The sequence below is a fragment of the Elephas maximus genome, chromosome 24 (genome assembly GCF_024166365.1).
Source record: "Elephas maximus indicus isolate mEleMax1 chromosome 24, mEleMax1 primary haplotype, whole genome shotgun sequence".
Lineage (NCBI taxonomy): Eukaryota > Metazoa > Chordata > Mammalia > Proboscidea > Elephantidae > Elephas > Elephas maximus.
This window is the reverse complement of record NC_064842.1, coordinates 39,814,828-39,831,937: the sequence shown is the minus strand read 5'-3', so window position 1 is coordinate 39,831,937 and position 17,110 is coordinate 39,814,828. Positions and strand designations below refer to the sequence as shown.

Below are 17,110 nucleotides of genomic sequence, written 5' to 3'. Positions count from 1 at the left end.
CGAAAATATTAGGATAAAATTACCAAGTCTCCTAACTGTTGACTCTTTGAACTGAGAGCTGCAGTGCTTCTCAAATACTTTGGGTAAACTGAGTCACTGTTAATGAGGCCCACCCTCCTCAAATATATATAGGCCTGTGTAAGCTATTTGTGCCCTCCTTGACCAGTGGTTAAGAGCTTAGCTGCTAACTGAGAGGTCAGCAGTTTGAATTCACCAGCCACTCCTTGGAAACCCTATGGGGAAGTTCTACTCTGTCCTATAGGGCCACTGTGAGTTAGAACTGACTTAAGGGCAACGGGTCCAGAGGGTGATCTTAGATTCCAGAAATACATACCTAGAGATTTGCTCTGGACTGCCCCTCACTCCTCCCTCCATATTCTCTCTCTCCTCATGTCTCTGGCTCCTGCTGCCTCATGCCTGTGCCTTTTCTCTGTGTTGACCTGTCACTACTACTCTGCAAGGCCTAGACTAGCACTGTTCAAAATAAATACAGTGTGAGCTGCATATGTAATTTAAAACATTTTAGGAGTACCATCACAAAGTAAAAAGAAACAGGTAAAATTAACTTTGATATATTTTATTTCACCCAATATATCCAAAATATTATCATTTCAACTTATAACCAATACCAAAAATTACAGAGTTATTTTACACTCTTTTTTTTGGAACTAAGCCTTCAAAATTCAGTGTGTATTTTCTGCTTACAACATACATTTCAAGTGCTCAATAACTACATGTTGTTAGTGGCTACCATACTGGACGATGCAGGTTAGCACCCAGTCCTATGAGTTAGTGAATTGCCCACTCCCTTTGCCTTTTTTTTTTTTTTTTTTTGCCCAGTCTAGCATGGGGGCTGGCTGTTGAAGATTCCATGCTATAACAGTGATACTCAACTCTGCAAGGCAGAGTCACAATTTAAAAGAGGCCAATCTGCATCCTAATTGGACAGACCGGACCTGTCCATTGTAGCCCAAGTCTGAAGCATAACTGAGCTGCCTGTGTCTTCACTCTCAAATAGCAGAGGCTATGATCTGCAACCACTAAACACACACCCATAGGCTTGTACCTCTACCTCGGTCCCCAAACACAGCAGTGGATACTTCTGAATGGTAAAGAGAAAAGGCACCTGACCCACAGTCTAGCTGCATGGCCACTTCCACAAGAAACACAAGTGACAGCCAGGCCTAGGGGAGGATTTTCAGGAGAAAGTAAATGTCCCTAGGGCCTTGTCCCCAGATCAAACTCTTGGGGCTAAGCAAGCAAACAACCTGGGTTCTTGGGTATTTTCCTCTTGACCTGAGAGCAATTATGGTGTGATTTTAGGCAAGTTATCCCACTCAGTGCCTGATAGAAACTTTCTCCACGTTGGAAAGGGACCACTCAACCAACCAGCAATCTGCAGAATGAATAGATGCCCCAAACCAAGATGAATGAGCAGGGTGGTTGTGTCAGCAGTCCTCTCACAGACATTACACTTGGCCTTGACCTTTTCTGTGGGAGAGAAGGCCCACTGCTGGAGCAAATCAAATGTTTGTGGCTGACCAGTCACAACCACCACCTGGTGGTCTGTAGTCCTTGGCCCTTCCTTGAAGCTGCCTGGGCTGGCAGACTGTCCCTACCCTCTCCTGCTCAGCTGAGCAATCACAGTACCCCATTGTATAGCTGCAGGCAATATTGCAGCCTACCCCCTCCTGCTTTTTGTGGTCTCCTCCTTTGTGACTGCTACGGCATATGTTTTATTAAAAGTGAAAGAGGAGGGAAGACGAGGTTATGTACATGGGCATGCTCAAGAATCTTAAGATTGAAAATCTCCTGCTCAATGCTATGCCTAAGGGTTTGGCATTTCGCCAGCTCCAAGTAAACCCCAAGAGGACGTTTGGGTTAGGGAATAGGGAATGGAGAAACATCAAGACTTTCCCTTAGGAGGCTGATTCTGATTCTAAAACATAAGAAGATTTTCTCATGTGCTCTTGGAATTTGCCTGCTTTCCCCAAAAAACCTCATCTGAATTTTTTGATATGAGATTGATAAGCCCTCTGACCTTACGCAGCATTTTTCCCAGAATATATGGGTAAGACTTGAGGGTTGGGAGAAGGGCAGGTAACTTTTAATGCCTAATGAGACACCCAACATTTCAGAGCCAGTTCTGCTTGGGTCCTAGGGCAACTTCCTCTAGGTCAATATGTGTTTAAAATAATTAAGCTAGTGAAGACCTGGAGGTCTGCTCCCATAAAGATTACAGTCAAGAAAATCTTCTGGGGGCAGTTCTACTGTGTCATATGGGGTCACAAATTGACTCGATGGCACCTAACAACAACAACAACATGGTATTTCCAGGATTCAAGGGGAGAAGTGAGCCAAAGTAAACCCCAAGGCATTATACCAGCCTTGAAGTTTCCAGCCTTCTCACCTAAGCTGCAATTAGCATCTCTGTCAGTTGGAATACTTCCCCATTTCTCCCTAACCAACAAATCCCACTCCATCCCTGAAGGCTCCATTCAAATTTTCCTTCCTTTGAATACTGATAGCTCTCAGTATCTGTTCAAATCAATCACAGATTAACTAGGTCGGTCTTGTGATCTCTCTTGTACTGAATGGCTGCTTAGAACAAATATTGCCATTTACCTTTTCACTTATGTAAGCCTTACTTTCCTAACTAGACTGTAAGATCATTGAGGGCAAAGGCAAAGTCTTACAGGGCCTTTATTCCTCAAAGCACTTAAGTGAGTGCCAGAGGAGAAGGCCTATGTCATTGCAACCTGCCATCCTTCGTTTACCCTATGAAGAGTAAACCATTCCTTAAGAGCATCTGTGGAACCTGGGGTAGGTTTAGGAGCGATGAGACCTAGACTTCAGTCCCTAGTTTCCCCTTTTTGCTGTGTGACCCAGGCTAAATCAGTTCATCTCTCTTGATGTTCTCTGCCTACCCTTTTGCAAGAAGAAAGCTAGTATCATTCTAACTCTACCTTTTAGGGTAATCAAAGATAAATGAGACAATAAGCCATGTGAGAATTAACTAGATGAGCTCCATAAAATGCTCCCAGCCTTTGGAAAAGGATGCCATTATAAGATCTTATTATTTAAGGGAAAGAGTTGAATCACCAAAATATACTGCACCGTGGGGAAAACAAAACACCAACCAGGAAACCTCAACACTAAGCATCCCAGTCAGCAGAAAGCACCCACACAAATGTGTCAAGTCCCGCCAGATTACCTCTTGTTTGTGAGCTGGGGAGGGATTTTGGAGCACAGTCTCAGAGGGGATCTCTTCTATACAATGTTCCCCAGTGGCTAGCCTGTGCCTTGGGAAATGGGATCAGAAGGAGTTGATGACGCAGGCATGTGCTTTGCCCTCTGGCCTTGCTCAGTAAACAACCTGTTAGGAGGCCAGGAGGAACACCCAGAGGATGATCTTGGAGAGGATGCTCCCTGTCCTTGAGATGGGCCCAATGCTAACATAGCAGGAAACTTCCTCCCTCTTCAGCCCTTTCCTTCTCACCTCCTCTCTTATGCCCACACTACAGTACATATCACTCCATTCTGGGAAACAGTGCCAGCCCCCATTTTTGGTGTGGAGAGGGAAGCAAGAGTTGAGGATCTTCTGTCTTCTCCATGGCTGTAGCCCAGCTGTCAGACCCTTTGGAGCCAGCTGCCTCCAGCAGGGAAGACCATAGTCTAATATTTGCTTCTGTTCCCCCAAACATTTCACAGTATCCATGTCTGCGCCTTCTCAAATCATATCTCTTCTCCAAGAAGCAAGGTGTGCACCTTGCCCCAGAGTAGGCAGCAGCTATGATATCGATAAGATTTCAGGATCATTATGGCAGCACCGCCTGGTCATACCCTCCATGCTGCAAAGCAACTTATTTTGGGTGAGAGGGGACTCCAGAGGATCTTGCCTTAAACAAATATCATACACACAACAGTGTGAAGTCAAGAGGGAAAACACACAAACTCCAGCATCACTTTGCTGTTGTCTGATGTCATCAGACTTCCCCTCAGGGGATTTTGTAAAATACTTTAACCGCTTGGTTAATATTGAGGTTGCGTATTCAAGAGAACATGGTCAGAGAGAGTGTCACTTCAACATACACATGTCTGGAGAAGGACAGAGGCAGAAATACTTGACTGACAATATGCCTTTTATCTTCCTGATTGGTCTATGCTGACATATCATTGTCCCTGCTAGATAAGGCCCAGGTTACCCAGTCATAAGCATGGCCTTTTATAACTGCTATCCTTTTAACAAAACATTTTTTTTTTCCTGCTTAGGGTACCTGACTCCCAAGGCTACAAAGAGCACACACGATTCTTTACAGAGGTCTGTTCAGGCACGTTACAGTGCATTAACTTGATTATTAGTTAATATTTGGCTTAGGTCTATAGACTCTGGATAAATATGTACCATGGATAGGGACTGCCTGAGAGGAGAAAACTCCTCTGGGCTGGAACAGCAGCTCACAAGTTCAGGCCCCTACTAAAAGGAACACTCCGGGCATCTGTGGACTGGACAGCGTGCTGCAAATGCATGGCTCTTCCATGGGCAGCCTGCTCCCTGCATGCAGCTGTGCGCACAAGCACACACACACACACATGCACACACCACAGGCAGCATTCAATTATGTGTACTCAGACACAGGGAGAAAGGTCTGTTAGACAACATCAGCACACGCCTTCCTTCAGCATAGTGATGTTCTCCCCTTAGCGTCTCCAGTACTCTGCCAGGCTCAACTCAATCAATGGGGCTTCCACCACCACCCTGGGGAGACTATTTGCTACTTACAGGGCTCACGCTTCAGAATTTTTTCCTGGCTGCATGCACGGGAGAAAGAAATGGACTCTACAGACATATCATAGGGCTCAATGAACATGAGAACACGGATATATCATGTACCCTGACCTCAGCTCTTTGGGGTCCGTCTCTAATAGAGTGAACCCCTTACACAGTTCAGTCCAGCATCGGGCTAGGCAGGCAAACGTCCTAGTCATCTTCTGCAATTATGCAGCCCAATTGGATTTTCTGAAGCTAATGGGAGTTGCACTAACTTTGAGGACTTAACCCAGACAACAGCAATATAGGTCAGGCAGAGTGCCCAAGCCTTGTAACAGCCATGCAACACCCGGAGGCAACACCAGAGCGATCTCTCGCTAAAGCCCAAAGTCCTCTGCTCAGCTCCACAAGACAGAAACTAAGCGAGGTGGAATCACCCCCTCTGCCTGCAACTGCCAGGCACCAGGGCAAGAGGGTTGTATGAGTGCAAAATAAGCCCCTTACCCACGGACACACCGAAAGGACAGTGGGAAGAGGGTAGAGAGAAATCACTGAACCCCTGCACTGTTACCTTGAATCCTTGCAAGAGCCCTCCTTGCTGTATCAGCTGCTCCCAAAACCTCCAACGACTGGGAGGAGGCTCCTCAAAGATTCCGGTTTTCTGTGCAACATCTTCAGTGGCAGCTTTCCAAAGTTTTCACTTCATGATTTCTTGTGGTTCTTTCTCATCTGGGAACATGCGAATGCCTCCCCCTCACCGTCTGAGAGGGAGCGGAGGTCTCTTTTCAAATTCTCTTGCTCCGGCTTTTGCTGCTGCTGCCGCCGCTCTCGCCGTCGTTAGACCACTTGCCTGCTGCCTTCCCGCTGAACAGCAAGGACTCCGGGCACCCAAAGCGTGTTCGAAGTGGGGCTTCGACGCGGGGCCAGGGCACACGCAGGATGGGAGAGGTAAGGGAAGTGCAAAACCCAGCTGGGGAAGTCTCCTGCCCCTTCGCCGAGAGAAACCCAAGACCGTGCTTTCTTTCCAACTCTACAGAGACTTACCCCCCTTCTCTCGCGCGCCCGAAACCACTGGCGTGCACATGGGCAGAGGCAGTTCCCGGGCTCCGGCCGCGCGGCAGGTGCACAGCCTGGGTGAGTACTGATGGGGTCCCCCGAGCTCAGCCGAGGCACTGGCCGAAGAGCCGCGAGCAGCTTCCGTGCAGGCGGATTCCGTTCCAGGGCTGCAGCCCGGCTCTTCCCTGCTCCAACTCCGCGCTCCGCACCTAAGCAGTGTCACCTGCAGACTCGGACACCAGATGAGTGTCTCAAGATAACAATGCTGCCCTGCCTGCTTCGCTCTTTCTTTCTTATGCACGTAGGTTGGCAGCCAATGGGATACAGCGCCACACTCCCTGCAGGTGCCCATTGGCTGAACGGCCTGGCAGGGGGCGGGCTTTGGGCCTCACCGACTGTCTCCTTTGGTTAACTGAGAGGCTGGGGTACCAGCTCCATTAACCCTCCCAGGTTTGCAGCAGAGACTTTTTGGTGTGGGTAACGAAGCCTTGGACGCCTTCACGGCTGGGGAGTTGGAAAGTGTAAAAAAGGCGAGGAGCAAATAGGGAGAAGCTTGGAAGCTAATTACATTTTCTTCTAATCTTCCTCGAGTTACAATAATCATTTGTCCCACACCATTTTGTTTGCTTGCTTAACTAGAACTCTGAGAGATAGGGACCCATTTGAGCCATTTTCCGTCTAATTTGAGGTTTCATTCTGTTGTGTTGTGCATTTTAGCCTCTTGGTCCCGAATTGTTTAATTAGGAATGAGCCCCCAAGTGAGAAATACTTATTTCATAGCGTGCACGTACACACACACACACACACATGCACACACATCAGAGATATAAAAAAAAATAGGAGAGAGGAAATCATAATAATTCAAAAACTAATTAAAAAAAAAAAAAGAACTTAGTAAGAAGGTTAGAGAAACAAACAGAGCTAGAGACTCTGAGTAGCTGAATCAAGGTACAATCTGTCCCCAAATCAGGAATCTGGAGACAAAGTCGAAGAGGAGACTTCAGGTTTTTGGGGAGAGATTAAGGGGAAAAAATGTCCTGCTTCTAAAAAAGGGAATTGCTTTGTCCGTGATGTTTTCCTTCTATGTGTCTTTTTCTTTCACTTCAGTGGCTGTCAGGAAGAGGGACTGTGGGTGTCCGTTTAGTTTTTAAAGGAAGACTAGAGAAATCAGAACAGGACCAGCCTTGTTTCTGTGAAGCAGGTGCTGTTGCTGGGCCTGCAAATGGGGGGGGGGGGGAGGGAGAAAGAGAGAGAAAGTGTAAAAGAAGAAAATACTAACTTTGAATTGAAGGATGTGAGTTATATATTTTTGATATCCAAATGAGGATGCAAAACTGAGCTATGTCCAGATAACTGGCATGCTGTACTAATTTTTGGCAACAGTGTGTGTGGGAGAGTAATAATTGAAGAAAAATCCAATTCAATCCAGGATCCAGGGGTCGGAGTTGGCAAAGGAACTTCGGGGCCCCACAATAAGTCATGTGATGAGGAAAATCTGAAAAGGAGAATACAGAGAAGAAAGGGAGAGAAGTATCGAAAATTAGTACCCTAAAGTAAAATGATGAGGCAGCATCAGAGATTACTTGTAAAGGTCTAGGAACAAAAACAAAAGGAATGTACTTGTTAATGAATGTTAAATTAGTATAAACCAGGATTAGCTACAAAGCATCAGAGAGCCAGATGTTCTGAATGAATGGGGGAAATTTGAAATATTATCTCACATGTACACCCCCTGCCCCACCATTGCACTTTCACCTATATTCCCTCCTCTGTGTCCTATATAGATATCTCCTCCTTTAACCCTCCCTCTCCAGACCACAAGTATCTGTTGCCTAAGTTACAAAATGTGTCAGAGAATGATGACGCACAGAACCCTCAGCTCCGCACATACTGCAGTTAACCTGTGAAAAGCCTATTACTGTCCAACTGCTGAGTTATTTACCCATGTGCTTCCAAGAGACAGAGGGTCACTGGTCTTGGCCAGGTGAGAGGCATTAGACATTGAGGCTTTTGTAAAATTGGGGAAGGGAGTAAGGTAAAGAGAGGGAGCGGCTGAACAAATGACTGGCAATCTCAGTGAAAGAAAGTTAAATTTTCCAAGACCTCTAAAGGGAGAGGGGAAGGAGGTAGAGGCGGGAAGCGAGAAAAAAAGAAAAATCTGTCTGTACTTTCCTCTCCTATGGTGTCCTAAGCCACTTAAAAATTTTTCTTTAAATGAGGCATAATATACATTACAAAATTCCACAAGAGAACAACCTGATGAATTTTTACCTGTATATATGCATCTATGTAACTACTACTTCCATTATTTTCAACACCTCAGGAAGCTTGCTTCTGCCCATTCTCAGTCAAAACTCTCTAGCCCCCGGAAATAACTGCTCTTCTGTCTTCCATCACCAAGTATTTATTTCCTGGTTCTTGAATTTCATAAATATAGTGTATACCATATTTTTTATGTTGGTTTCTTTCACTCATCATTATGTCTGTGAAATTCATCCATGTATGTTCATGTTTATTTATTTTTGATTGCTGTGTAGTATTCCGTTGCATGACTATATCACATTTACCATTCTCCTACTGATGGATACTTCGGTTGTTTCCATTTTTTCATGAGTAAACACTATGAAGGTTTTTGTACGTGTCTTTTGGTAGACGTATGCAACCATTTCTCCTGAGTATAAAACGAAGAGTGTAAATCATTTATTTTGCTTTGGCTACCTCACAGGGGAAAATCTTGTGAAGAAAATTCTGAAGCCTGCTTTCTCTCTGAAACAATTGAGTAAGGAGATAAAGGCAAACACTACTATTTATCGAGCACCTATTAAGTGCTTTAAACATGTCAGACTTAATCTTATTTCATCCTCATAACCATCCTAACAAGTATCTATTGTGATTCCTATTTTGCATATAAGAATATTGAATGCAAAGCACTGTATTAGGAAATAGTCCTTGCCTCCTGAATGTGTGTGTGTGTGTGTGTGTGTAGCTAAGTGCTCAGTGAATGGAGCTATGATAAAGAAAGCTATGGAAGGTTTCACTGCATAGATGAGGCTGGAGATAGACCTGGAGAGATGAGAAGGTCTAGAGAACGCAGATTGGTGCATTTCAGGCGGATAGAATGGCATGGAAGAAGTGAAAATAGGAAATGGGCTTTAATTTGGTTGGGATGTTTGTATGTGTGTGGGGGGTGGGGGGTGGGGGGTGGGTAGGTAGTGTAGTGAGTGATCAATCTAGGAGAATAAATAGTATGATATTTGGAAGAGTTTTTAAAATTCCAAACCAGGGCAGTTGAACCTTATCCTGGTGGCTGTGTGCAGAAAAGCTGGTAGCAGGGAAAGCATTTGAGAAGCTGTTATAAGAGTCAAGGAAAGAGGACATTAGCACTTAAATTTAGGAAGTTGAACCTCAGGATCAGAGATAACAGATCTGCTATTTTATAGTGTCTTAATGTGTATAAACACCTGCACATTTATTATCTTAATTGGCTATCACACACACCATGGTCCTGCAGGGCAGGGAGAGAGACCACTGACCTCGTTTTATTAATGGGGGGAATGAACACCTGTCTTAGTTATCTCCTGCTGCTATAACAAAAATACTACAAATCAATGTCTTTAACAAACAGAAATTTATTTTCTCACAGTTTAGAAGGCTAGAAGTCCGAATTCAGGGTGCTGCCTCTAGGGGAAGGCTTTCTCTTTCTGTAGGCTCTGGAGGAATGTCCTTGTCTCTTTGAGCTTCTGCTCCTGGGCAATCTTCATGTGGCTTGAAATCTCTCTTCTCTCACCTCTGCTTCTTTTGCTTACGTACTTAATCTCTTTTATATCTCAAAAGATATTGATTTAAGACATACCCTACACTGATCCTGTCTCATTAAAGAAGCAAAGACACCCATTCCCAAATGGTATTATAACCACAGGCATCCAAAACCCACTGTCCTCAGGTCAATTCAGTCTCATAGGGACCCTGTAGGACAGAGTAAGACTGCCCTATAGGGTGTCTGGAGCCCTGGTGGTACAGTGGTTAAGAGCTCAGCTGCTAACCAAAAGGTTGACAGTTTGAATCCATCAGCAGCTCCTCAAGCCCTATGGGGCAGTTCTACTCTACCCTATGGGGTCACTATGAGTCGGAATTGACTCGGCAGCAATGGTTTTGGTTTATAGGGTTTCCAAGGCTGAAAATCTTTACAGAAGCAGATTGCCACATCTTTCTCCTGCAAAGCAGCTGGTGGGTTTGAACTGCTGACTTTTCAGTTAGCAGCCAAATGCTTTAACCACTGTGCCACCCGGGCTCCAACCATAAGCACAGACGTTAGGATTTATAGCACATATTTTGGGGGGACACAATTCAATCCAGAATGGTTACGTAACATATCCAAACTCACCCCAAATTAAGTAAATTATGCAGCTGAGACTTGAATCCAAGTCTGTCGTTTCACTATATCAAGTTGCCAGTACAAAAAGATGATGATTGAGGTGCATGCAAATTGCTCCCCATCCCATTTAAATGTAAATCATCAGACAATACCAGTGGTCTTGTTACTGAGCTCCAACTTCTACCCTAATCTCTAGGATATTTAACTCCCTAAGAAGAGGCCATGTGACATTATATCCATGATTACGGGAATCAAGTGCCCTGGCAACATATGATCTCTTTTTATTTCTACAGCTTCTATTGCCCAACCTTTCCATAAAGGGAGAGAGGTCTATAAAGGCTTGAGATACCAACTTCCAACTATTTTCAACTCAATATGCATTTTAAAGTAGCATTTTAAATATAGGCACTCTTTTTCTTCTAAATGGGAATAAGTAAGCAGGGTGTACAAATGACTAATTAGATAGACAGGCAGGCAAAGAAGACTAGATTGTCATCTTACAGAAAATTAACCCAATGACTCACTCGGGTTTTGTAACATGACTCAAGATATTTCAGAAAGGTTAGAAAGAAGAATTTCAAAATGATAGTAGATTATATGCTACTCAAAAGTCTAGTATCTGCCCCACACTTAGCCTAATGCCCAGCATATGGTAAGTACTCAAGTGTTTGCTCAATGAATTACAGTGATCCATAAAGTCGAAGTTTTACCCATTGGGTGCGTCAGGGTATACCATAATTGTGTAGTAGAAAGAGCATAATACTCTACCCCTTCTTAGCAGACTGACCCTGGGCAAATCACCTCATTATATTTCATTGGCCTCAATTTCCTCATTTGTTAAATGAGAGATTGAATCTAATAGATGGTCTGGTAGGTTCTTGCCATTCCTAACATTCTAGGACTAAGCACGACTTCCTGGCATCCACTCTAATTATTCAACTGCAAATAACCTCATCTTTTTTTGTTATTATTTTTTTCATGCTAGGGAGACAAGGAAAAGGTATCATTAGGTCTTTGCCTCCCTGAGCACTAACTTGGGGAGCAACGAAGATGAAGATGAATTTCAGAAAGGTTATTAGTTGATATGTGTTTTTTTGCAGTAATTCGTAATGTTACATATGGTAATATACATCTGCATTAATTCTCAAGAGTTAGGTTTAAAAACTTACCTTGGAATAAAAAACTCAACTTGGAATGAAGTTTCTGTGTGTGTGTGTGGGTGGGTGTACGTGTGATAAATAGATCTCTCACCCCTTAAACATGACCTTAAATATGGCCCATTTTTTCTATTTCCATTCATCTGATAGAGTCACCTTATAAAATAATATGGCAAATGCCTTTTTTTTTTTCTTTTAAAGGACATGCATTCACATATGCCAATAAATTGACAGCAGGTAGACTAAGAATGAACTAGGGGTCCTCTTTGAAAAGGGTGATGCATTAAATTTCTAGAGGCAGGAACTATGTATAACACAGTCTTTATAAACAAACAAACAAAAAAACAAACCCATTGCCATCAAGTTGATTCCGACTTATAGTTATCCTGTAAGACAGGGTAGAACTGCCCCATAGGGTTTCCAAAGAGCGGCTGGTGCATTCGAACTCCAGACTTTTTGGTTGGTTAGTAGCTGAGCTCTTACATCTAGTATTTGAATCAGCATTGAATAAATGATCTTGGTGGGGTACAATTTCGAAATGAGTTACTGGCTACCATGTGAGAGAAATCTCAGTTAAATATCAGATTCCAGCACACACAAACATCACCTTCCTACCACTGTTTATTACACACCGCCATCATTTTTAAAAAGCAAGACTGCCCAGCACTAATGGAAACTCATCTCATATGGGGTTTTTTGTTGTTGTTATTCCTCAGAATAATTAAACAGTGAGCTAAATATTTACCCTGTTCTACTCTTGATTTTTTTTTTTTTTTTGCTCTTGATTTGGCTGGATTGACTTTGCACATCCCAGGACATTCTTTAATCCTTTCCCATTTGTCAAGGCTGCTTAGAAACTTTAGCCTTTTTCTCCCATTTCCTCTCAGCTGTTCTATTTTCTGAAATCTCCAAAATTGAAGGCTCGACATTTCTTCAAGCTAACTCTACTTTTTTCTATCAAGAATAGCACCCTCAAATGATCTTTTTATCCCTTACTGTGGATAATGGGACACCTTGGTGGCAATGGTTAAGCTCTCAGCTGCTAACCGAAAGGTTGTGGGTTCGAATCCAGAGCCAGCTCTACTGGAGAAAGATGTGGCAGTCTGCTTCGGTAAAGATTTACAGCTTTGGAAACCCTATGAGTCAGTTCTGTTCTGTCCTATAGGGTCACTCTGAGTTGGAATTCATCTCAAGGGTAATGGGTTTTTGGTTTTGGTAGATAATAACATTTGTGATAGAAATGAGATGAAAAGGCAGAGAAGAGTTGCAAATGTTCTGGACTCCTGTTTAGCTGTATGTAGCATTGTTTTGCTTCTCTATCTATACACCAAATATTTTCTTCAACTATTTTGCAAAGTTATTGCTGAGCAAAAATGAACACATGTGCATTTATCTCAGCACCCGCTCTCCAATGCTCAAATCCAACTAAGTAGTGGGTAAAAGACAAGAGGAGGGCCAGCTACATACACAGCACAGTCTTGGCATCCAAAAAGTCACCCGGGGCGGAGGGCGGATTTGCATCCAGAGAGATCTCGTCCACCCACACCTGCTCTGAGGAAGCGCCCTTTAAGGTGTGTGCGTGTGTGCCCTTCCCAAATCATATGGATGGTGATGCCCGAGGGAAGATTTTGCATTGCAAAGACTGATTTAAAAAAAAAATACTGTTCAGGCAGTTAATGGCCAAGAGCGTGCTCTTGCTGGAGGATGCAAAGGAGGAGAAAGGCAGCAGCACCCGCGCCAGATGGGGGCTGACCTGATTCCCTAGAATCCTTAGCCCCCTTCCTCCTTCCTCCCGAGGTCCTTCCTTCCCTTTTTTCCAGATAAGCAGCTCCGGGAAACAAAGAGCCCGGCTCTCCCGGCTTCAGAGCTTAAGCCCAGCACACAGCGAGCGGCATCGCAGCCGGGGGACCAGGCTCTCCCGGCTCCACATCCCCTCCCCACCTTCCCCCGCCTCCCGCGCTCGCTCGCTCGCTCGCTCGCTCGCTCCCTCCCCGCTCGCTTCCTCCCCCACCGCCGCTGCGCTGGGAGGAAGGCGGCCGGGGCTCAAGATGGCTTTAGCCCGGCTCTGCGCCCTGCTCGCCTGCTGCTGGGGACCGGCGGCGGTGCTGGCCACGGCCGCTGGCGACGTGGATCCATCCAAAGAGCTGGAGTGCAAGCTCAAAAGCATCACGGTGTCGGCGCTCCCCTTCCTGCGTGAGAACGACCTGAGCATCATGCACAGCCCCTCGGCCTCCGAGCCCAAGCTTCTCTTCTCGGTGCGCAACGACTTCCCCGGAGAAATGGTCGTGGTGGACGACCTGGAGAACACGGAGCTGCCCTACTTCGTGCTGGGTGAGTCCCGGGGGAGGTCGAGGCGGCCGGAGGCGTTGGACCGGCGCCCCCACCCCCACTCAGGCTCGCTCCCTCTACACACCCACACGCCGGCGACCTCCCCTCCCCCACTCCTACCTCCCCGAATCCGCCCCACTCCCAGCTTCACACCCACTTGCAGGGTAGCGCCTCAGTGCACCTGACTTCTCCCCCAAATCCAACCTGGATGCTGGGCCCCCGGCGTCTCCTCACCCGCCCTGCCCTAAAGGAACAGGTTGCACGCCTGGAGCCTCTCTGAAACCTTTCCCAGCCTTGACCTCCCGGCTTTGATTCAGGAGCATATCCACAGTGCACTTCTTGTCAGCTACTAGCTCAACTCCCGGAAGCCCCTCTCAACCTCTCTCTGGCCACATGCTCAGCTCTTTGCTTTACACCCCAGACACCCAGACCCCCCTACAGCATTTCTTGGGGCGGTAGAAACAGACATTCCCCTCATCACCTTGCCGGCTTGTACAGGCCAGATTGCACTGGCTAGGTCTCTGGTCTTCACTCACTGAGGACCTTTTATTTGTCCCCAGGTGACTGCCGCCTCTCTCTGGCCTCCATTCAGTGCACTCAAGTTCCCTTTACCCCTGGTTTCCATGCTGGGATGTCCTACCTCCACTCCGAAATGTGACCAAATGTAACCACCTCTTCATTTAACCACCTCAGTGTCTCCCTATCACATCACAATCCCGTGGATGAAGAAATCATCCAAATGTAGAGTTAATATTCCTATCTTCTTTGTTCCCAGTGCTGCCTGAGATAAGCACAGGCATTCCCGCATACAGAGTGACCTCCCTGGGCAAGAGGCTCTTCCTTTGTGTTTTGTTTTTGCTTTATTATTGTTATTAAATCTCTCTTTCTCGGTGCCCCATTTTCATTTTCTTAGGCCACAAAACTCCTTCAGGTACTGGAACCCCCATATCAGCTCGAATCCATCTGCCTTTTTCACTACCAAGCTGCAAAGATATTGTGATCCTGTTCTGGCACCTTGCGAAGCACCACAAGTTCATGTGACTTAGTTAACCAGAATTTCTCCCACTTCTCCATGTCCATATGCAGCTCTCACCCTGCTGTGCACACCCACCATGCAGCCCTTTCTTTAATGATGCATTATTCTTATTTTGCCCGGGAGACAGTTCAAAGGTAACCACAGTAAACGTCCAGGAGGTCCTTCCATCTACTTAATGTCCTACCAACTAGAGCTCACTTTGCAAGAACATGGCTTCCTGATGGCCATAGGTAGGTTAGAGCCACAAGTGACATGCTAGCACATCCCTCTCGCTATTTCTGCACAAGAGATAGCTGGCTATGCAGTGAAACCATTAGAAAGTGAGCAAGTAAAACCCCAATCCCCAAACCCTATGGAAAAGCAATTTCCCAAAATTGCCTGGTCTTTTGAAAAGTTGATTTCCAGTTCTGGTGGCACGCTCAGTGAAACCTATTAAGTCCAGCCTACACTCTTTGATGGGATTATTTATCTTTGCATTAATAAAACAATAACAAAATAAAAACTGGAGGCTGACTGGAAAAGGGAACACTGTGGATATGCTGCTCATTAAAATGTAGGAATTGCTGGGTTATTCAGTATACTAATTTTGTGTCTAAATCATACTGATGTAAGAGTACAATCTGTTCATCAGAGTATATAGGAATGGGTACAGGAAATTATGTATTTCTAAAGAGCCTATTATGGGCTCCACATGCAGTGGTTGCTGTGTGTGAAGAGGGTCATGTCTGTTATATTAAAACAAAAGGAGGTTAGGTTTGTAGGTATTCAAAGTTCTGCCTTTTTGTAGAATCCCAAAGCCAGGGCCTAAAGCCATAATGTGCTGACTAGGATCAAATGTGCACAGCAAAAACCCAGATGTTAAAAAATGGGTTTTCTGCACCTCTACGCAAAGTTGCCCACTGCAGCTCCCTATTGGGGTTGCTATGGTAACCTGCTGCAACTTGGCATTCATACACGGGCAGCCATACTCTCTTGCTTCAAGGCCAGATGCGTTTTATGGTAAATATATTGATTATCTCCCCTGCAATCCCCCCCACCACACACACTCTCTGGGTAGCAGGCGACAGTATATATTCAGAACCTGTCACTAATGAATCTCAACTAGGGTGGTGGAGCAGAGCTGGGCAGAAAGGGAGGGGAGTCCAAGTTCATGAAGGATAGACTCAAGTGTAGTTGCTTTTGTGAAGTTAACTTTTGTGGTCCTGGATGCTTCACTCATGGCCAGTAGTAAGGGCTGTGCCTTACTTTGGTTTAGAGCTTTCCTTGCTCTGTCGCTGGAACCTAGTTTGCTTAATCCATCCCCTGGAGGAGTCTGAATCAGCCAGTCCTGGGGATTTATTGAACATTTACTGCTCAGCACTCTTAGGCACTATTACCAGTACCAGTTGCCATGGCATCGATCCCAACGCTTGGCGACTCCGCGCATGTCAGAGCAGAACTGTACTCCACAGAGTTTCCAATGGATGATTTTTCAGAAATAGATTGTCAGGCCTTTCTTCAGAGATACCTCTGGGTGTGCTCAAACCTTCTGATTAGCAGCTGAGTGTGTTAACCGTTTGCGCCACCTGGGAAACATGAAAAATAAATAAAGACTCCCACTCTCATGTGCCCCCTAGTCAATGGAAACACAGACTATGATACCTGTGAGAGCTGTAAATAATTGTATCTGATTATATGGTATGAGTGTTAAGGGGTATAGGAATGCTGAGGAAGGGATGTGCTTACATGATAAGAGGAGGCTCCATGGAAGACAGTGACCAGGGACCTTGGCCAAAATCACATTGTGTCACTCACTTGAGTGGTAAAAAATTGAAGGAAAAAAAAAGTTTTGACTCCCTTTTGCCTCCAGGGTCAAGTGCTCTTACTTCAGTGAGGCAAACATTGGTCTCCTCATTCTGACTTCAGCCAACTTCTCCCAGCTGTTCCCCTTCCAAGGAGTCACACTGTACTCACCACTTCCCAAACCTACCATGGCCTTTCAGGACTCTATGAGGACTTCCCACATGTGATTCCCTCTGCCTAGAATGCTTTTCCTTCCTTTTCCACTTAGTGGTTGTCCATTCTTGCTTCTAAACCCTGCATACATGTCATCCCTCCCCTCTCAAGGCAGTCTGAGTCCATTCTATTCCTGGGTACTCTGGATGAATTAAAAACAAAACAAAGCGCAAATGAATGAAATTAAAGGTAGAGTAGATTTGCCTTGACTTAGCAAGGGTGAAGACATTGGAGGTCATGTAAAAAAGATGAGGAAAGGCCCAGTGGTTGGAGTGAATATGAGAATGGTATGGGTATGGTACAGAGATCAGCCTGACTAGGGTAAAGACTTGTGTGAAAATAGAGAGACCATGCCTGGCTCTGGGGAGTGGGGCATGGCTCTCTACTTAAAA

The 17,110-nt window shown here is 45.2% G+C and overlaps 2 protein-coding genes across 3 annotated transcripts in view; one reads left to right on the top strand and one right to left on the bottom strand.

Annotated features, from left to right (window-relative positions):
- BRINP2 (BMP/retinoic acid inducible neural specific 2) overlaps window positions 1–13,948 on the bottom strand; it is a 137,849-nt gene extending 123,901 nt beyond the window's left edge. The window contains exon 1 of one of the 2 annotated variants that reach the window (XM_049868518.1): window positions 13,922–13,948. The gene's annotated coding sequence lies outside the window, so the exon portion shown is untranslated. Of the gene's footprint in view, window positions 1–5,342; window positions 5,491–13,921 lie in introns of those variants that run through there. The other variant, XM_049868517.1, reaches the window with a different exon arrangement.
- ASTN1 (astrotactin 1) overlaps window positions 13,399–17,110 on the top strand; it is a 392,406-nt gene continuing 388,694 nt past the window's right edge. The window contains exon 1 of the mRNA XM_049868516.1: window positions 13,399–13,690. Coding sequence (XP_049724473.1) covers window positions 13,408–13,690 — 283 coding nt within the window. The 5' untranslated portion in view covers window positions 13,399–13,407. The remainder of the gene's footprint in view (window positions 13,691–17,110) is intronic.